We start from the raw sequence: 22,679 nt of genomic DNA on the forward strand, positions 1-22,679 counted from the left end.
ATATATATATATATTTTTTTTTAAACAAACTCAACAATAATCCATATGTTCTCCTTCTATCAGGGAAGGGAGGTGTTTCATCTCTTGAAAGTCAGTACATCTAGACTGGTTACCTAATTGTCATGTAAAGAATGCTTCCCTTGTCTTTCTTTTGTATATTCAAACTGGAAATTGCCAGTTTTATGAATCGCAATGTTTTCATTGATCACATCCCAGCTTAATCTCTCCCCATAACATCTCTCTCCCATCTCTAGCTTGATAAATACATTAATTTTACAAGTGTTTTCTAAGATTGAAAAGGAAAGACAAAAACATAAACAAGTGAGGAGGTTTCAGACCTCACATAGAAAATACATATTATTTAGCAATTCAATATAATTCAGTTCAATGTATGTGTCAACAATATTAGAACAATGGGTGTAGGCTCATCATATTAAGTACCTGAACACTGAGAGTTTTTTGGATAGCGGATTGTAGGAATTGTGCAGTATAAAAACAGGTTAGTATGTGGGATTGCAGTAAACATTAGTGAGAATTCTGCCATCATTAAAGATGAAGGATATGTCAAAAAAGTGTACTGAAGTGTCAGCCTTTTGTTCTAATTTTAAAAGGAGACCATATGGATTATCATTAGAAAAAAATTGAAAACCAGTTTCTTGAGCCATAAAATCAATGACAATAGGTGTTCACATGATTCCAATTGAGGACCAGCATTTTGACATGAATCTACTGTATGTGGGAGCTATCAGATGTATTTTAGCACATAGAATTACAGAGCATAAATACACTGTTGAAAAGCATCTCAACATCATTCTTATGCTGCCAAACGAGATGTAAGGATAAAATGGGAAGAGGCCAGAATCATTAGACTTAGAAACCCTAATACTATTAAGTTCCTAGAAACGTTAGAAAGTTTTAAAGCACACCAAAAACTATTTTGTATCAATCATAGGGATGCTGACACCTTGCCTATGGCATGGAAGTCCATTTATAAAATGTAATTTGGGACTTGGTCATCTTATAATTGTTTTTGTTTATATTAATTTCTATTTTTATCACTTTCATATCATTTTGTTTATTTGTATGTTTAATTAATTAGTTAATTTTAATTTCTATGCAAGCACTTTCTTTAGAACACTTTTTAACTTTTAAATTATCCTGTTGCATTCAATATACATAAGTTTATTCATTTTATTTTATTTTTACTTCACTGAGGTAAGTCTATGATATATTAGATTGAAAACGTTTTGATTTATTAAATTTATTGCTGGAGTTACAAGGTGCTCTGTTTATTCTATAAGATTAAAATTTTCAATGTAAGAATTAATTGTTATAAAAGTATGTATTGAAATAATCTTAAATATTATAGTTTATCTCAAATAATATCTCAAACACTCAAAACTTGTGCAGTCTTTTCAAATGCTTTAGTACAGTATTTCAAGCTTTATCTCAATACTTACAGCTTTTCTTTTTCAATCACAACTTAGATTCCTATCATCAGGATGTTTGCTCATGTTTGGTATGCTGTATTAAGTAATTTCATCAACAAAAGTATACAAATTCAGTAGAACACTGTGATACAAACTCTTAGNGTCTATATCCGGATCGAGTCCTGACCTCCTTTGTCCGTTTGGTCCCTCGTCTTCCCTTCCGCCGTCCAGAAATCACACAGAAGCAAGCCAAACTCTCTTCCTTCCTCTCAGGTCGCTCTTTTTATAACTTCCTATAAGCTCCTCCCTTCACCTCCACGTGGTCACCAAATGGGCCAATCAAAGCACCGACAAAATCCACCATAAGGTGGCGCGCGATACAAAACTTTGAAAAGAACAAACAAAGAACCCGAACAAAGGTGTGACAACACGCAGAATATAAAAAATATAAAAAATAATACACGTGCCTAGCACTACAAGTATTTCAAGCTTTATCTCAATACTTACAGCTTTTCTTTTTCAATCACAACTTAGATTCCTATCATCAGGATGTTTGCTCATGTTTGGTATGCTGTATTAAGTAATTTCATCAACAAAAGTATACAAATTCAGTAGAACAGTGTGATACAAACTCTTAGAATAACACATGTAGGTAAATTGGAGCAGAGAGAAAATGAGATGTGTGTTTTGTGTATTCCTCTATACACAACAACATTAAACTGGATTGTGTTTTTCACATACACATATTATTCAGTATTGCAAAGTATAGTCATCTTGTAAAAAACTGGCATGAGCAATCATAATTCTGTATTTTTGGAATTTTATTCCCTCTGTTTATCTATTGCATATGAATAAATTTGCAGATTGTGTGAGGACCCAACCAAGATCCAAAATCATGTAAATCGCGATATTCTTATGATTAAATAACAATGATAGATTAAATATGAGAAGGAGAGGAAAATCCCGTGATTTAAACAACGCAGCACAAAATGTAAACGAGTCCCGGATGACTCCAACACATGTTAAGTGAACTGTCAATGTCAAAATGATAAGTTATAAGTCAGACACAAGTGATCATACAGGTAGAACTTTGACCCAAGTGATCATAAACAATCAATCTAGGAAAACAATTTTGGAAAAGAGAGAAAGATTTAAGAGAGATAAACCATTGCATATAATCATAAGAGTACCCAGATGACAAAAACCGCGAGTAATGGAGCTAAATTATGAGTGCGAGTCTTGCAATTTTGTTAACAATCCCCAAGAACAATTGACAGAAAGGCGTCAGACCTTTCTGTCAATTGTTCTTGTCGGGTCAGACCTGGAATCAGACCTTTTCCGTGACCCAAGTTGGTCTCGGTTTTCCCCAAAACAAAAGAGAGACCAATCGAGAAGCGAGGAAGGGGACGAGGGGCCAATCAGAAGTCCAAATAGTGGGAGAAAAAACTATAAAAATCCGAAATTCAAGGTCAGAGAGAAGCTCTCCTTTGTATTCCATGAAAGGTTGTGACTTATATTGTGGTGTGTCGTCGCCAAGAACTTTGGACTCCGTTGCTTCCTTCTTCCAATCGTCTGCCTTGCTCAGCGACCTCATCTCGTCCTCCCTGGGGCCAGACAGATGCCGAAGTTCTCGCCTCTCCGCATCTTTGACAAGAAGAACCTAGTGAAGGACTGTCGATTGTCAATGTAAGCATAAATGTTAACAAATAAACNTGATGTTCTGCGATACGGCAAGCGAGCATTCTTGTCATTGCCCCTATATACTTCTCAATTGTCCCCGTTACTGGATTTTCCAGTTGCACTGCATATATTCCCGATTTTTCTAAAATGTCAACTTTATCCCGATTATTGCATATACTCCTGTGTAGGCTGGGTAGGGGAGTTAAAGGAAGAGTAAAGCTGTATCGCCGGAAAATACGGCTAATAAGTATGGACAGTGCTCCTAGGTACGGCAGCGCTGATTGTACTCTAGACATTTCTTTTTTGCTATGTAGTGTGGTAAACGGAAAAAGGGAATCTTTTACCCTACGTAGTACATGCGTAAATTTGGCACTTGTGACTTTTACGGTTCAACAAGTGCTAGACATTCGTGAAGCGTTGATCTTCATCACTGAAAACAACTATTTCTGCTTCAACCAGAAAATCTATTTACAGAAGCAAGGAGTTCCCATGGGCTCTCCCCTCTCAGCAGTATTAGCCGAGATCATTATGAGGGACGTGGAACAAAAAACTTTCCAAGCTCCACTTGCTATGTGCTATCCATCACTATATTTGCGCTATGTAGATGACATTCTACTAATATGGGAAAATTCAGAAGAGGAGTTTATCCAATTTATGCAGCAACTTTCAGCATCCATTCCACCATCAATTTCACATGGGAAAAGGAGCAGGATCAATTTATAACATTTTTGGATATGCGGATACAAAAGTCACTGGAAGGGCCGCAATTTACAGTGCATCATAAGTCCAACATAGTCTCCTATATCATTCCAGCTGATGCATTTCAACCATCATGGTATGTCAATGCCGTCATAGCGGCTCTCATCAGAAGAGCGATGCTACTTCCTTCATCTCAAGCTCTAGTAAAAGTCGAATTGGAAATCGTAAGAACAGCAGTACATCACGCTGGATTCACAAGTGCCAAATTTACGCATGTACTACGTAGGGTAAAAGATTCCTTTTTTCTGTTTACCACACTACATAGCAAAAAAGAAATGTCTAGAGTACAATCAGCGCTGCCGTACCTAGGAGCACCGTCCATACTTATTAGCCGTATTTTCCGGCGATACAGCTTTACTCTTCCTTTAACTCCCCTACCCAGCTTACACAGGAGTATATGCAATGATCGGGATAAAGTTGACATTTTAGAAAAATCGGGAATATACGCAGTGCAACTGGAAAATCCAGTAACGGGGACAATTGAGAAGTATATAGGGGCAACGACAAGAATGCTCGCTTGCCGTATCGCAGAACATCAGGATGATATAAACAAAGGAAGACAGACCACAGAGCTCGCCAGAAAAGNAATAACTAATTTACAACTAATTTTAAATTATTACTTTACCTTGGGTTATAATACCAGTTAAAGTAGAAGGTTTAACAAAATCAATTTGTGCATAAGGATGCTCATCTTCCATGCCTGGAACCCAACCACCAGTTTTTCCATTTTCTGTAATGGTATTTAGTCGCAAACGTGATGCACCACTGTTTACAACTGCTGATGATACATATAGCAAATGATCTGGTAAGAGTTTGTCTCTTAAACCCATTGGTTCTCTGCATGTTGAATAAGGTTCAACTAAAACAAGACAATTTAAAATTAAACTTCTGTTCATCTATTTATTTTAGGATAAAATAATTCTTGACATAATTAATATTTTTTACACGTGCATTTAAATTAAGTCTCAATTTTATAAAAAATCATTGTAAAACATTTCATTATCAACAGCAATTATTATTATTGTTGTTGTTGTTGTTATGATGTAAATATGATAATTGACTGTTACTAGTATCAATTTTTAAGTTTGATTAAAATCAAGACTTAGTTACTAAAAACTGCATGCCATGTGTATCTGTTTTAAAAAGTTTTTGACTCTGTAATATGTTGCATTTGTGAGAGTTTGGAATGTACAAGACAAAGTATTCCAACAAATTCCAATAAACGAACAGTTTATTACAACCAGAATTAACAACCAAAATACTGATGCCCATCAGAGACAAAATACATAGATCTATACAATCGGTCTCTGCTCTCGTTCAGGTTCTCACAGGGAGTTATTCTCGCGTGATCGTATTCTAAATACTAACTTATAACTAACTTATAACTAACTTAACCTAATACTACACTAATAAGAGAAAAAGGAAGAAAGAAGGAGAAGAAGTCTACCGGTAGTTAGCACAGGGGTTCTGATCGGGCTGGTCGATGGCTATGGGGATTTTATCAGTCGACATCGGATTGTACACCATTTCTCGTATGGTAATCTTCACTGGGATTAAAGTATAGACTAGGCTCTCATCGGACAAGTCCCTGGTCCTTTTCTGGACTCCTTTTCACTTGGTCCTCTCGGCCTTTTTCTTTGTTGACGAGTTCTGACGAACGATACCCACGATTCGTCCAACACCTCTTCTCTCGGTGTCCAAAACCAAACTGTCCTTTCTTCTCACCCCTTTGTCTACTCTTACCAACCCCATGGGCAAGACCCCTCCCTGTCCTTGTTGGCAAAACCACCAATCAGGCCCCACGAAGTTCCTGCTTCTGTCGGGTGACCGGAAATAGTTATTAGTGGAAAGAAGAAGAAGGAAAGGAAAGAACAAAGGAATTCTAAATATAAATACTATAGCTATTTGTACAAAATGGCGGACAGCCACATATACACATATACAAAATGGCGGACAGCCACACATTTAATAGTGCTTTGATGTATTTCTTAAAATATAATGTTTCTAGAATTTTATGTAGTGTATATGGTATAACATCTATGAAACAGAAGACTACAAGAACAATAACTATATTATCCATTTTCCACACATAATTTATTTCTTGCCTCATTCTATATAATTATTGATTTTACCATTGTAAATATTTTGAATATTGTAGATATATCTATGACATATGCATCTTAAAATATTCACAATATTTAAAATATAAATGATTTTAATTTTGATGAAAAAAAAAACGTTTTAATTCACTCTTCTCAAACTGCACTTACTAAAAAATAACTATCCTTTACTAACCTTTAACATGCAGTCTATTTTATTAACATAATCTAATTTAATTGAAAATCTTGTTTTATTTATTTGTCGAAACCATGTCTTCTTCTTCTTGTTTTGTTTGGTTCATTGTTACGACTTGGTGAATTTATTGATACTTGGCAAATAATTTCATCATCAACTTTTAATCCATATAGATATGTGTTTCAGGCTTTCTCCCCTCTTCAGTCTGTTATATAGATAGGTTGTATCTTGTGTACGTCTGTCAGACACCTTCCGCACTACATCTTCCCTCTCCCCTTCCCTTCCCTGCTAACTTGATGACCTCACCCACATGCCTCGCAACGTGCAACATCTCACTCCCAGAGTGCCACACACAGCCTCGCCTGCGACTGTATAAACATTCTATTTTTAATAGTTGTAACCAATTTTTATGAATTTCAATGCTTAGATTCTTGTTAATGTTATTTTTATCTGTAATAATTTCATAGCTTTCCTTAAATTTTCTTTTGTACCAATTTTTTTCCCTGTGTACTATTATAATGTCATTCTTATCTATTTTGCAGTTATGAGTTGTACGATGTTCGTAAAAACAGAGTTGATTCTATTATATTTCAAATCCGCGATGTGTTCTTTTAATCCTGTTTCTAATTTTTGTTTTGTTTCTCCAATGTATGCTTTTGATGGTTTGCATGTGCAAGGTATTTTATAAATGACTTCAGTAGTATTGTTTTTATCTGGTTGTTTATTTATGCCAGGCTTAGCCTTCCGGATTCTTTTTTGCAAGTTCTTTTAAGTTGGAGCTAGTTTTATATTTATTTTATCGAAACTTTTATTTATCTGTTCAAAGAAACCATGAATGTAAGGGAAGGATATATATCTTACTCTGTTTATTTTTCAGCCTTTTATTGTTGATTTTACTTTCCCAGTTATTTATTATTTGTTGTGGATAGCCATTTAATAGGACTTTAGCCCGAAATGCGTATCTATATGGATTAAAAGTTGATAATGAAATTATTTGCCAAGTGTCAATAAATTCATCAAGTCGTTGATTGAAAATGTTAGATTACATTAATAAAATAGACTGCAAAAAGATTAAAGGTTAGTAAAGGGTAGTTACATTTTAATTCAGTTAAAACAAGCCAAATAATATATGTATAAGTACTTTTAAACTGACTGCACATCTTCAGACACAAGAACATTCTATAGAAATAGATAAATAAAACTCACGCCAAAATTGTATAGCTTCTTGATAAAAAGCACTGAGTTCAGCGTTAATACGAATTTTTCTTATATCGCAAGTACTTTTGACGAGTATTATATCGTCGTCCTCAGGCAAAAAAGAACAAATTTGAAAATTAGAACGTGCAGAGTGTTCCAAGTAGAAAACGGAAAATTTTTCTTTTTAATTTCTAAATTACAACGTTCGGTAATTCCGTTGGGCACGTGCAACAAGCTTTTTCGGGCGTTCAAAATATCTTAAATCCACACGACTAGCAGCGCATGCGTTGAGGAGCGATCGCACTAATTATGTGACTCTTGGCGCTTTTTGCTGTTTAAACGCTGGTATAAAGTGACCCATATTTCGGGCAAGTCGAGTGTGGGGACATTGCATGTGTCTGTGGTCATTGTAAGGAGCGTTTCCCAAATAAATGTAATTCTTCTGTTGTTACAGCTCCTGAGCAACGCTGTTTTTGACCATAATGGGTTATAGCCCTGCTGTAGAACTTTTCTGGCGAGCTCTGTGGTCTGTCTTCCTTTGTTTATATCCTCCTGATGTTCTGCGATACGGCAAGCGAGCATTCTTGTCGTTGCCCCTATATACTTCTCAATTGTCCCCGTTATTGGATTTTCCAGTTGCACTGCGTATATTCCCGATTTTTCTAAAACGTCGACTNTCAAAAGTACTTGCGATATAAGAAAAATTCGTATTAACGCTGAACTCAGTGCTTTTTATCAAGAAGCTAAAAGAACATTCTAAATGGAATACAACAAAGAAAAGTGTTACTATGGTAATTGGAATCAAATGAAAACAAATGTTCTGCAGATAAAATGTATATCTTGCATTGAATATAAAATAGTATTTAACATAAAAAAAATAATAAGTGAAAATAAAATTTATATTGTTCAAAGTATTAATACTTCAAAGCCCAAAGTCTTCATAACTTTAATACATTGAACCTTAGATATATGTTCTAGCTGGGATCTTTTGAGCAAAGAATTGTTGTATATGTTTGGAGACCTTAGTCTCCAAACATAATCTGAGTATCCATTCTTTTTTGAGAATACTGTAAAAAATCTGAAATAAAAAGAATGCAATGCCTGAAGTCATCACTCTATCATTTACAAGACTTCCTCTACACTATACAAAAGATCTGTCCATGAAACTCCTTAAGAGAACAATACAGAAAATAAACAGTTCAATAGCAATTATAAGGAAAGAAATGTTTTTACAGATGATCAGGATGGTAAGTTTAGAAAGAAACTCAATGAAAGTCAAATAATAAATTTTAGAGAAAATATTTTGCATTTCTATATTTGAAAATATGTGTAATGAATTATTGTGTAACACTGAAATTACTTATAAACAAACAATTGTAAATTATAGTTAAATTATAAAATGCATAAGAACAGATTATAATTTACCAGTTGTCACTTTATTAGAAAGCACAGATTCTCCAATTGTTGTTGGCATTACACTTACTAGAAAACAAAAATTTATACTATTATGTCATCAAAAATTATTATTATATTTTCTATATTCTAATTTTAAAATTTTATTAAGAAAATTGTCTAGAATAAAATAACCAAAATAAAAATTCATATTTTTATACTTACAATATAATTTACTGTTTTCAAATTATAAACATATAAATAATGTTAATTCTGTGATTTTGTTAACAGCAATAGTATAACTATTGCTGTTAACAAAATCACTTTTTAAACATTTTGCTAATATATCATTTAAGAAAATTATTATACATGTACCTATTAAAATCTAAACAGTTTTACTGTAATAAAGAAAATTCACATTTGCATACACGTAAGTACTTTTGACATTTCGAAATGTCATGTCGTTATTTGAAGATAACATTTTAAAACTTTTATATATTTAATTACTCAAGTAAATAAATTTAACACCAAAAGTCAGTACATTTTCCTCTCATATACTATATTTGGCATAGTAAGTGAGTGTTTATATATATTTTTTCTGATTTAAGTCCGATTTAAGTGTTGTAGGGCCCAAGACAAACTCCAGTGGTGGGTCCTAAAATGGGAGTCTGCTGGTCTGTCCCCAGCAGATCTGCAGAAGATGAAGGGTTTATTAAATTAAAGTCATTGCAAGTAACTTTATTCATTTTGTAATAGTGCTCAAATACAGACATTGTGACATTTGAACTGCAAAAATTTTATTTTCAACTGAACATTGTGTTTTATTACATTCTTGCATACAAAACACAATGAGTTAGTCACTCATTGTGTCTTATTTTCACTGCCAGGCATAGCCACAATTGTTATCAATCATTTTGCAATACTAAACCAGAATGAATGCTAGCAATATTACCACCCCTTCCTTGTCAATGATCACAAAAGCAAAATTGCCTACTTGATGGTTTTTCAAACTGTGATCCTCAAATTCTATCTCTCAAAAAGATAAAATTCTAGTAATTCATTTTAGAAAAGTAATATAAAAACAGTGAAAAATAATTACTACATTTATTCAAATGTTTTTTCATAATTCTTAAAAAAAGTTTTATTTTTCTTGTTAGAGGTAAAAAAAAACTAGGCCTTTGGAAGTACACAGTGCAGCTTCTGAAAAGATGTAATTAGAAGAGCAAAACTGTAATGTAAGTTAACATATTATGTGAATAAAATGTATACATATTTATTAGTAAGCCTTAATTCATGTTTATATTACCCATTTAACAAGACTGCTATTTTACAGACATATAAATTATTACCTTCATATATTTATAGCATGCAAGACAAAGGCTATGGTAACTAATTTGCAGATGACAATGACTACTTTTGACAAATTATTTGTAACTTCTTTTTTGTAATTTGTCCCTCAGAGTGCTGGAGCCCTAAAGCAATTGCCTTACATATCTTTCTGTAATCAAGCTTACACATATGTAATTCTTCAAACTATCTTATCTATTATTTCTTCTTTGATAATCATTTAAAAGTCTTTCAAAAGAAAACATTCTGACATTTGAAGCGAAAATTGTATAAACTTCCCAAAACCAAATAATAATTTATCTAGTAGCATTAAAATAATTAAAATACATTATTTTACAGATAAGCAAAAACTATCTGTCAATAATTAAATATTTGAATATTAGAAAGCATTTGAGATTTGATATCACAAATATTATGTGGGGGCCCACCAGTGGCCAAGCAGTTCCATTCACTGAACACTGAGAGTTCAGTCGTGGGTTTGCATCTTGCCAGGATGGGCTGGCCACATGGAGTTTTCTGGGTTTTCTCCACATCTGTAACACTTGCATAGGGGCCAGTTATCCTTAAAATGACCTCCTAGAAGGTATCCCCAGGCAGGTTGCCCAAGTGTTGCATTGCTGTAACTTAACAAAACAAACAAACATGTAAATAAAAAATAAATTTGAATGCTACAAATATCTCCAATATTATGCCACATTCACAGTGGCAAATCCAGAAGTACCCAAAGGAAGGCCAACTCAAAAATGAGAAATATTTGAATAATTAACAAGGATTTTTTATTAACATATGCACAACAATTGTACTGGAGACGGTCCAATAAACCATATTTTCAATATCATAAATGCTTTTAAAGACAACATTTTGAACTTCAAACAAATAAATTTTTTTTTTCTGTGTTAATGGTATTCCATGGTATGTACAGTACTACTGCATACAGTGTCTCTTCAACCCCTCTAGTTTAATTTGTGCTGTGGGTACTTATTGATGAAAAGTATATGTTGGAGATACAGTGAATTAGGTTTTTATTTAATACTAATTGTTTTTGATATTTTAAAAACTGAAAAAGATATAATATTAATGCTACATATACAGCTTTTAATCTTTTAAATAAATAATTAATTATTTATTTAAAAGATTAAATAAATTTGGTTAATAAATTTAACATTCCTAATAATATCTGTTACTAGTATTTTTATAAAACTGTTTAAAATACTTTCACAGATAAACAACAACATTGTTTGAAATTATAAAATTCAATAAAACTTAGCATCATAATGTAACAAGTATATGAACAAAATTGCCACTTTAACATTAATTAAAACTATAATTTAAAAAATAAAATGTTTTTAGTCTAAATTTAGTCTATCTTCAGTATTAAACAAATTTTTAGATGTTCTATTGCATTGAAAAATTTGTTGAGCACTGGATAGTTTAGATTTAAACAAAAAACAGTTAAGTTTTTAAATATAAAATTATATTTAAAACAAATAAAGTATTTTTGAATTTTTGAGAGATAACTGAATAGTTACCTATATATTATGAACCGAGTAAAATGTCTATAAATACACACATTTTATTACATTAATATATAATTGCAAATATCAGTTCATAAATCTTTCCAATCTTTACACCAATAATATATGTAGAAACAATCTAAATAGCAAAATGTGCCAATTAAATTTATCTCTCAATCAAACAACAAACACATTGCATAGCTATTTATGCCCTAAGGAAGACAATTTATCAACCTTAGATGGTACATTTATTCCTTGTTGCAACTTGAGGCATCTCTGGACAATATTTGGATGGAAGTTGTTATTTAAAGATCCACTTTATCTTATTTATATATCTTATTCTATTTTTTGATCTCTATGTTTTGAGCATCTATTGTTTAAAATTCTTGATTGCCTGTGGAAGAACCTTTCTCACCTGGATTATACACAGTCCGTGTCGTTGACCCCAAAATTGGACATACCTTAGGGATCTCACATCAGAATCAAAGAGCATGAATACAGCATCCAAAAAATTTCCAACACGATGCTCATGGCCTTTGCAGATGATGACATATTTGTGTTTACTATCTTTATAATAATGTATGCATCAAATTTGATTGAGCACAATTGCCATATTGTACAACAGACCCTCTGCACTAAAGTATTTAGCATCTTTAGAAATATACAAAGCAAGCAAGAACTGGAAGCTGGTTAATTTTAAAGACTCTGATTCCCTCTCAACAGCATGGAGGATATAGTTTGAGCTTTCATAGTTCATGCTTTTAATCTATATCACTTTTATAATATTTACACCTTATCCTTGTTAAAAAATATTATAATTTTACATTTTATATTGTAAAGTACTATATTATTTTTCCGACTTTCCAACGATTATCGACACTACTGTGTGCCGGAAATAGCCATTCCCTAACGGGTACTTTACGCGTATTCGCGTTAGTGTGCCAGGCCTGGACTTTAAGCGTGCACCGAATTAAATAATGACAAAGTTTGTCAATAACAAAATCAAATATTTAATTAAACTTCTATTAATAAACTCTATACAGTATTTAGTAAAAATCAAACAATAATTTATTCAATGAAATTCAACAAGAATCAATCCGACAAACTCAAATCAATCTATTTCTAACTTAATTCTATTCCCCTTTGGAATTCGACAAAATCAAAGAATTAACTTATAAACAATAATTCTTATAAATTAAAGATCCTAATCGTCACCTCAATATACTAGGAACCTATTTCCTCAAACTCTCAAGACTTTCTATAATCGTCGATCCACAAATCGAATAACTTCAAAATCCTATCGGACACCTCTCTCTCGTTCACTGCTATAAGCTCGTTGCTATCAGGAATTCACCTCGTTCGTTTTCACTTGAGTTAGAGGCTTTATAGTGTGAGGTGACGTCACAATTCTGAATGAGCTCACTCTCCTCATTTACATACTTATCTGTAACATTAAATTTTTCTTGTTTATCTGGCAGATTATTTTCCGACAATACTTCGCTAACCTTTTACATTATTCTTTTTAACAATTATCGGGATGCTTTATTATTTTAAGGTTTAGCGATTCCTAACTGGGTTGTGGGGTCTTCCCCCCCCTTTTTCTCGGTGCGGACTTACTTTTTCCGCTTGGGAAGCGCAAGTGTGCGCGAGTTTTTCTACGGCGCTTTTCTTTCGTCGGTGAGTTGGTTTTTCTTCTATTTTTAAGTTACTAAGGTGAATGGTGAGGAAACCTTCGTCCTAACAAAACATAAGCCCCAAAAAAAAATAGAATAATAAGCAAAATAAAGTAAATAAAAATAACATTCGGACTTGGTTCCTTACACCATTATGAGTTGACATTTTTCTAATAACTGTGCTATTGTACTACTGGTCATGTGCAAGCTTCTAATGTCTGGAAGCTTTCCATTTTTGAACTTGTTTGATGATGTTCTATTCTGTATTCTATGTTCCTTGTAATTTATCTGAAGATGTCAGTTTTAAACAGACTAAAACATTCATATTAGTAAACCTTGTTATAATATTGGACTGGTATTGGTGTTTGAGTAAGTTTTTTTGAAAAGTTAATAACAAATGCAGAAGAAAAATTAAAAGATGCAAAAATTACACTTACAATGTTGAGAAATAGTTTCTTAAGAGTAGCAGAGAAGCTAACTTACTAATAGCCACAAATTGTCATCCTGCTATAAACAAACGAAAAGAAGGAAATGACTTGAAGCCATGGGTGTGGATGCTTAAGATTGACAAAGAGCCTTAATAACTGATAGACAAATGTTAAAATTTTTATTACTTTTGAGTATTTTATTAAAACTAGAGCAGGAAAGCAACTATAAAGACATTGACATTACGTTTAAAAATTGACATGTTCACACCAGTATAAATAGAAAGCCAGCATTTTGTTTCCTGAACAGTATATTCCTGCTAACTCATACAATCCCATAGGAATAAACTATCAGTCTTTAGAATTCTCATCAAACAAGCATATTTATTCAAACTGCTTAAGTATTAAGGATTAATTAAAATGGATAAAATATATCAATTATATTGCCAAAGAGCATAGTTATCCAGGTAAACTTATCAACAATAATATCAGCAAGCATTCAATACCAAGGCATAGAATACACACAATAGTCATGTTCTATAATGTGAAATATAATAAAAATATGCACAGCATGGCATTTACCAGCATGCTACCAAATAAAAGAAAAGTTTGTATGATCTGCAATATAAACTCCTCTATCTATAACTTATTACAAAATGATGCACCCTACAAGAACACCATAAGTCAGTGTCTATCATGATAGATTCTGGCCAGACACAACTGATTTAGCATTCACACAACTTATTGACTGCTTGGAACAAGTCTAAAAAAGCATAAATATGGTATATGCACTAAGAGAGCTACAATAGCACTAATGGCCTTTGCTTCAAGGGATGGTAATGCAGTGCAATGGAAGTAAGCCAGAATTATAAGACTGATTAGAGAGACAAAACTGGTGAAATTCACTAAAGTACTTGAAACATTACAAGGCCACACAGTGAATGCTTCAGAGGGATTCATCATCTGTTTCTACTGCCCATAAGTTTTTTTAAATGTTTATTACACTCTATTTAATGTAATCATATTGTATGGCATGTATTATACATTTGTAGTTTTGGTTTGTTTAATATTTTCTTGTTTACTATGAGATAGAACATTTCATTTTTATGTTAATATATGTCTGTTGTCATTTTGTCAATATAGACACTTTGCAATGTATTCAAGTTTTTATTTTATTTTATTTTTTGTTGTTTGTCTGTTATGTTGTATGCATTCTTTTAAATTGATTAGAATGCCCTACAGTTAAAACATTTTCAAACACCAGCATTCCTTCATTTGATTTAAGTTTAAACCTGATGAAGAGATATAAAGTAACTCAAAAATGTTAGTTTGAAAAATATAATCTGTGTTAGATATTAAAAGGTTGTATAATTCATTGCAGATAAAATATAAAATCATAATTACTAGAACAATCAAGTTGCTCTATATTAGAATCATTCATAGCTGAAATTGAAACCTATTGATTTCAATAGGCAAAACTGAAGGTATAGAGAACAAATAATTTTTTCTGATATTTTTTAACACCTCTGATGAACTGATAGCAATTAGCTCTCAGTTCATCAGTGGTGTAATCATTATGTCCAACTTACATTTTACTTCTGAAGATATAATAAATAAAGTCAATAAAAGAAATTATTTAAGTTATATTATTTTATTTCTAATTTTCCATATAACAACAAAGACTAATTTCTTTGTAACAACAAAACTAATTATATTAATGATATATTATTATAAAAACTTATGTTTTACTAAATGAGCTAGTACTAAAGTAAGTTATAAACATAATATTTTTAGGTCTGAAAGTTATAATTTATTAAAAATATATCAGTCATATTCAATAAAGCATAAGTGATTAAAACATATATTTAAAACTATTAATTTTTGCTAAAAAACTAATACTCAACAATCAAAATATTAATTTTAACAAGTTTGCATAAGATTTCAAATGAAATGAACAAAATCATATTAAAAATATGTTAAACTTACAATAAGGATGAAAGCAACCTAAAATCTCAAGCTTTAAACTTATCCAGTTATTCCATCTTTTTGGTATTATTCTTATGTATTGGGCTCGAAGCATTTGAGGCAGATAAGCAGTTGTTTTAGTAACACTATCAAAATTTCCTGGAAAAATCTAATTAAATATTGATTATCTTCTTTTAATTAAAAATTCATATTTACTTTTGATTAANAGAAATTATTTAAGTTATATTATTTTATTTCTAATTTTCCATATAACAACAAAGACTAATTTCTTTGTAACAACAAAACTAATTATATTAATGATATATTATTATAAAAACTTATGTTTTACTGAATGAGCTAGTACTAAAGTAAGTTATAAACATAATATTTTTAGGTCTGAAAGTTATAATTTATTAAAAATATATCAGTCATATTCAATAAAGCAAAAGTGATTAAAACATATATTTAAAACTATTAATTTTTGCTAAAAAACTAATACTCAACAATCAAAATATTAATTTTAACAAGTTTGCATAAGATTTCAAATGAAATGAACAAAATCATATTAAAAATATGTTAAACTTACAATAAGGATGAAAGCAACCTAAAATCTCAAGCTTTAAACTTATCCAGTTATTCCATCTTTTTGGTATTATTCTTATGTATTGGGCTCGAAGCATTTGAGGCAGATAAGCAGTTGTTTTAGTAACACTATCAAAATTTCCTGGAAAAATCTAATTAAATATTGATTATCTTCTTTTAATTAAAAATTCATATTTACTTTTGATTAAAATTACATTAAAATATACCTGTGGATTTCCTTTTTCATCTAATATTGAATTCCAATTCGTTCCATCATTACTGTAAGATACTGAATAAGCAGTTACCCATTGTTCAATGTCTTCTCGTCCTTGAGTAACAACTGCTGATATATTTCTTGGTTCTAAGAAATTGATCTAAGAAATATTAAGATTTAAACTAAGTAAATGCAATGTATTTATTTAATTAAAATGAAGTGTTTCTACCTATATTAGAGTGAAATACATTTCAAATCCTTTTAACCATTTTAATTTGGAGATGAAAGTTTTCATCTCCAGTAACCTTATGAATATTGTTATATAAAACAAAAAATTTTCAAAAAAAAATTATTGATTAACAAGAGAATAATTTTTTATTTTCTAAATGTTTACTGATACAAATACTATCATGAATATACTATATGATAACTGTATATTTCTGTCAATAAAACGATAGTTGAATCTTAAAAAAAGGCCCTCAAAATCTGGAGTCGTCTTATAGAACAGATACAAAAAAAATTAGATTGAAATTTATATAAATTAAAATTATTATAAAAAAACGGAAAAACCGTAATTATTTACTAGTAAAGAGTAGGGTATGTCCACAAAATAGAACAGCTCATAAGACATTTTTGTGAATAGGCAAGGTCATTACTCGAATGCCTGAATCAGTGCAAATGTTTGTAACAATAGCAAGGCAATGCTGCCAGATGCAAGAAAATAAAATTTGTTCATTCGAAAAATTACAAATAGGACATAATTCCATATATGCTATACAGTATTATTATCCAGATGATGATTGTTGATCTAAACTACATTCATAGGCTGTTGATAGGTTGTTTGGGGGTTGTCTTATAGGACAGATATGTGATAAAACTAGAGCAGGAAAGCAACTATAAAGACATTGACATTACGTTTAAAAATTGACATGTTCACACCAGTATAAATAGAAAGCCAGCAATTTGTTTCCTGAACAGTATATTCCTGCTAACTCACACAATCCCATAGGAATAAACTACCAGTTTTTAGAATTTTCATCAAACATGCATATTTATTCAATGATGAAAATTTATACCTTGTCTTATCTATGGAAATATATGGTATCTAATAATATCCTTAATAATTTCAAGTAAATAATATGATAAAATCCATTTCCTTATAAAGCATTATGTTTTTGAGTAAAATAAAAATATGTTAATGATAATTTTAAATAAATACACAAAATTAAATTGTATGTTCTTCAGAACTTAGCATAAAGTTGCTATTGAGAACAAATCATACAGGAACACTCCTTTTGATGGAAAAAGTATCAATAGATTTATTTTTTACAATTTAGAATGGATATGCATTTCAGGTTCCAGCCCTTCTTCAGTCCATATTTTGTTATGTACATTGGTAAAACTATATAAGAAATTACACTATATACAAAACTTTATAAGAAATTTATAGAAAATTTGATTATATCCCAATAATTTTTGAAAACATCCAAAAAATATTAACACCATATAATATTATTCTAGCCTCCATACTGAACAACAAAATTAAAAAATCAATTAATAGTAAGATAGATGTATTTAAAAATTTTTGTGAGTTACATGTATATTAAATATAATTAAATATATTCTGTTATTTCTTATATAGTTTTACTGATATACATAATAGTATTATGTCATTTCATAGTTTCTAACAAATTTAAGATAAGATTTATTCCTATAAAAATATAAATTATAGAATAACTTTAAATAAGATTTATAATTTAATTTTAACTTAATTTTTATAAACTGTTAGGCAAATGGTGCAAAAAAGTTGCATAAAGTAACTAAAATATTCTCAATATAATGGAATGGAATGCACAAAGAATGATAGGATTAAAATTGTTTCACAATAACAATGGAGATATTTTATTAAATAATTTCCAAAAGTCATTAAAGAACTTCAAATTAAAACAGTACAAAAATGTGATCTAAAAATTATATTGGTATTATATATTGGTAAAATGTCATCTCATGATTATGATTAAATAATAAGTAATTTAATCAAATACTGATAGTTTGAAGTCAATCATAACAGAATATATTTGCACTTTAGGTAGAATTATGGATTCCAATCCCATTCTAAGCAGACATTTTTCACACATCAAAATAAATATCAACTTCCCAAAACCCAATGAATTGATACTAAGCCATCAAAATTTAAATAATATATATTCATTAATTATTAATGATATTGGCAAATAGTAACAAACCTATCTGTATTAAAAATTTTATAAACATCATATTCAGTCCAAACCTGTAGGTTTTTTGTAATCTTCAAAAAATATTAAAATAATTATGAAATTTCTTACATCATTGTTGTCTATTTTTTAAGAACATCAGAACTTTCAGTTTATTTCAGGTAATTGTTCAATATTTTTCACCATTTTAAAAATATTCATATGTAAAATAATCATTTCCCGTGAAGTAAGTATATCTTTAAGAATGGATACGGTTATCAAAATGCTACTGTTTTTTCAACTCAGTTAATGAACCATCCTCAAGTGTGGGCAGATTAAAGTGAAATGCCAGTGTTAGATAGGAAAGAATCATCTTTTCTATACAATAGAGATAAGCAAAAGTAGGTAAATATGAAGGCAGTAAAGATGATGAAAAGACTAAAGAGAAATTACCAGGTAGGTTAGAAAGTCCTAGCTGTATTTTAAACCTAAAAGGACTGGAAGACAAACAAAACATAATATTAGAACAATTATTAACACAATCCACTATGTGATGAAAACAGGCTTTCAATGGAGACAATTACCCAATGATTTTCCGCCACGGAAAACCATATATAGCTACAATTCACGCTTAAAAAAAAGTGAAATATTGCAAGAAATTCACGACTTTCTAGTAAAAAAAGTGAGAAGGATAATTGGTAACAATGAAACTCTATCAATAGGAATAATTGATAGCCAATCAGTCAAAACCTCTCAAAAAGGGGGTCTAGAGGATACGACCCTGGCAAAAAAATAAAAGGTAGAAAACGCCACATTATTGTGGATACTGTAGGTCTTATAATCACTGCTGAAATGCATGCTGTTTACACATGTATTGTATTGCTTTGTTATAAATTTCACACTTTTCTACAATGCTGGAATAAGACAGATAAAAGACAGTTGATTCAGCTGCCTGTCAATCTATCTCAGTACCAGAAAATTGAGTAAATAAAGATAAAACTGTAGAAGACAATGAAGACAATGAGTCATTCCATGTCAAGTGATCAAGATCTCCAGCTTGATCCCCTCAGATTTCAATGAAATTTGGCACAAAGGTAGATAAGGACCTTAAACTACACAATGCAAAATATTAGTTCCATACATTGCATGGTTTCTGAGATATATGCCAAAAAAAATACCTCATGCCACTTCTGCATATGCAGTGATTAAACAACCAACTTTGATGTCCAATGGACTTTTGAATAAGAGCAATTACATTATGAAACTTGGTAGCACAAGAGAGTTTCAAGTGGACAATCTAGATGTGTTAACAAAAACTTCTAAAGAAATGTACTCTATTCACAAATGTTCACCAAAGTTCAAGTAAAATTCATTCTCATGAAATTGAAGCCATATTTCAATTTCAAAGTTTGCCTGTAAAATTCTTTTACAGCCAAACTTTGGATTTTAAAACTGTGTAAGAAAATAATTATTTGTGTAAAATTTTAAGCATATAGCTGTTATAGTTTTACAAATATGCCCACTAAAACATGCAAAAAAAATTTTGAGACTCAGTTTTTACCAATATTCAGAAGAAAATATTGCCATGTAGGGTCTCTTAAATTACATTTTGTTTACTGCATTAGGAAAAGCATTTTTCCTTCTATTGAAATATATTGTTTTGAATTTTTCTTGACTCTGCTAAGGGCAGAAATGCATTAAACATAGTGATATCAAAATAAAAGCTTGATTGCACAAAACAAAAGCCACACTTTGATAAGTAATAACTTTAGAACTATACAAGACTATGGAATACAACTTTGCCTGTTAGCTCACCATATGGTTGTCATTATGTAATTCAATTAAAAGATCTTGAGATTAATTCTGTGAAAGTTTCTCCATGGCATTTGCTGGTCCTAACTGTAGAGAATCTTTCACAAAACTGTGGCTGTTTTTGGAACCTTAGAACTCTACTCATATACCCATGTGCAACTCATCCTTACTGTTTCTGCATGTGCCAATGGATGTTGATTTATTTTTGTCAAAACTTTGATAACACTACATCATTCTTGCTTTGTGTACTGCTGAAGAGTTGCCACCATTTTATAGATCTATTGTCTTATGTTCTCATGCATTAATAGTATTGCCAGTCACAGTTAGTGTTGTCTCTGACTTGGAAGTTTTATATGTCAAAATTATTATGCTATTATAACTATCTCCTTCTCAAATTACTGGAGTAATTAAATACAAACAAAACCTTTTTAACCAGTAACAGAACTTTAATGCAACTTCTTAGCATTTTCAGCCTTCACCAAGGCCTACCTCAGGTTTTTAATTAAACTGACTTCCAAACTGGAATGTTAGAACAATGATGTTCGAAAAATCAATTTTAAATTTTTGAATATGACAAAATCCATACGATTGACTTTGCTCAAATCTTTCATACAGGTACTTCCACACATGTGCCACTGTATCACAGTCCTTAAAAGTTAATATAGTTGCTATTCAAGTTGGCTTTATATATTTCCAAAGCCTCCAGGCTATGAATATGGTCTGTTTGAAAGGCTTGCTTAATTAATCTGGTGTTCTGGAGGTCTGCATATGCTTCCGGCATACATAGATAAGGCAGTGGTATGCCTCTGACCCAGAAGTACATGCAGATCTCCAGAACACCAGATTAATTAGGCAGGCCTTTCAAACAGACCTTAGCCTGGAGGCTTTGGAAATATATAAAGCCAACCTGAATAGCAACTATATTAACTTTAAGGACTGTGATACAGTGGCACATGCGTGGAAGTACCTGTATGAAAAATTTGAGCAAAGTCAATCAGCTGTATGTATTTGACATATTCGGAAATTTAAAAAATTTTTTCGATTTTTCGAACATTATTGTTCTAACATTCCAGATTGGAAGTCAGTTTAATTAAAAACCTGAGGCAGACCTTGGCAAAGGTCAAAAACGTTTGAAAGTTCAGTTAAAGTTCTGTTACTGGTTCTGTATTACTATGCTATTGCTCTTCCTCCCAACATTTAATGACATTTTTCCAGTTTTCTATTAAATGTACTGTACATCCTGTATTAAATGTTTTATAAATATTTATTTGAAATTTACTTTTAATAATATTATAAATTCTTTAAGATTTTTTAAGTTTATACTTTAATTATAATGAAACATTATTATAATGAATAGAAAATATTGAGTGACAAATGGTAGAGATAATATTGTAAATACTAAGCATAAATTCATAATATCATTTTTTTTAATATTAGAATACTTTTCTTATTTATAACTCTAGCTTTATCTTTCTATGTTATTTAAAGATGTAAAAGTTACTGGGTATTGTTTTTTTCTTTTTATTTTATTTTTTTCATTAAAAAGTTTCAGGTTAATGTTTAAGCTTACTTGTAAATATTGGTTATCATCTAACTTTCCAGCAACCCAACTGTTTTGACCAATTCGAGCATCTTCTGCACCATGGTTCCAATCATGAAATGATGAAGATGACAACTGAGCATTATTTAATAATCCATTTTCTAAACCCATTGGTTCAAGACATTCTATTAAAAAAATAATAAATAAATAAAAATATCGGGGAATGGCCGAGTAACTACGAATATGTACTCACTCTGGTATGATCCAAACTCTGGATTTGAATCCAGTTTTATTTATATGTCACCTGTCATGCAACAAGATTTATCAGCTAGCACGTAGGATGTCAATGAAGAGTCATGTGGTACGCACGGATGAGAAAATTGGATATAATTATTCATATTTTATTTCTTTACTCGCAATTATCCCTTTATTATTATTATTATTATTATTCGCCAATAAGCCACTTTTCGTCTAAGAAGTGATCAATCTTAAACAATTCACGAACTCGTGATATATGCAACCCGATTTACGTGACGTTGCTATGGGAATTATTCTCTTGTGTGCTCGTGTGTTGAGTGGACGCTTTTTGGCATCCCTGAGCATCCCGATGACTAAGTGTCATCTAGATTTTTGTGGGTTGT

General features: G+C 30.9%; 2 protein-coding genes across 2 annotated transcripts in view; both read right to left on the bottom strand.

Moving 5' to 3' along the window:
* Positions 1-3,181, bottom strand: part of LOC111625550 (hemocytin-like) — a 53,730-nt gene extending 50,549 nt beyond the window's left edge. The window contains exon 1 of the mRNA XM_023368712.1: positions 3,020-3,181. Coding sequence (XP_023224480.1) covers positions 3,020-3,181 — 162 coding nt within the window. The remainder of the gene's footprint in view (positions 1-3,019) is intronic.
* Positions 3,182-4,477: 1,296 nt separating this feature from the next.
* Positions 4,478-22,679, bottom strand: part of LOC111625551 (EGF-like repeat and discoidin I-like domain-containing protein 3) — a 26,557-nt gene continuing 8,355 nt past the window's right edge. The window contains exons 2-6 of the mRNA XM_023368713.1: positions 22,069-22,223; positions 16,487-16,633; positions 16,264-16,411; positions 8,787-8,843; positions 4,478-4,728 (exon numbers count right to left, since the gene is read on the bottom strand). Of these exons, the coding sequence (XP_023224481.1) occupies positions 4,478-4,728; positions 8,787-8,843; positions 16,264-16,411; positions 16,487-16,633; positions 22,069-22,209 (744 nt within the window). The 5' untranslated portion in view covers positions 22,210-22,223. The remainder of the gene's footprint in view (positions 4,729-8,786; positions 8,844-16,263; positions 16,412-16,486; positions 16,634-22,068; positions 22,224-22,679) is intronic.

This window comes from Centruroides sculpturatus, unplaced genomic scaffold (genome assembly GCF_000671375.1).
Source record: "Centruroides sculpturatus isolate CEXI.00-Female unplaced genomic scaffold, Cexi_2.0 scaffold341, whole genome shotgun sequence".
Lineage (NCBI taxonomy): Eukaryota > Metazoa > Arthropoda > Arachnida > Scorpiones > Buthidae > Centruroides > Centruroides sculpturatus.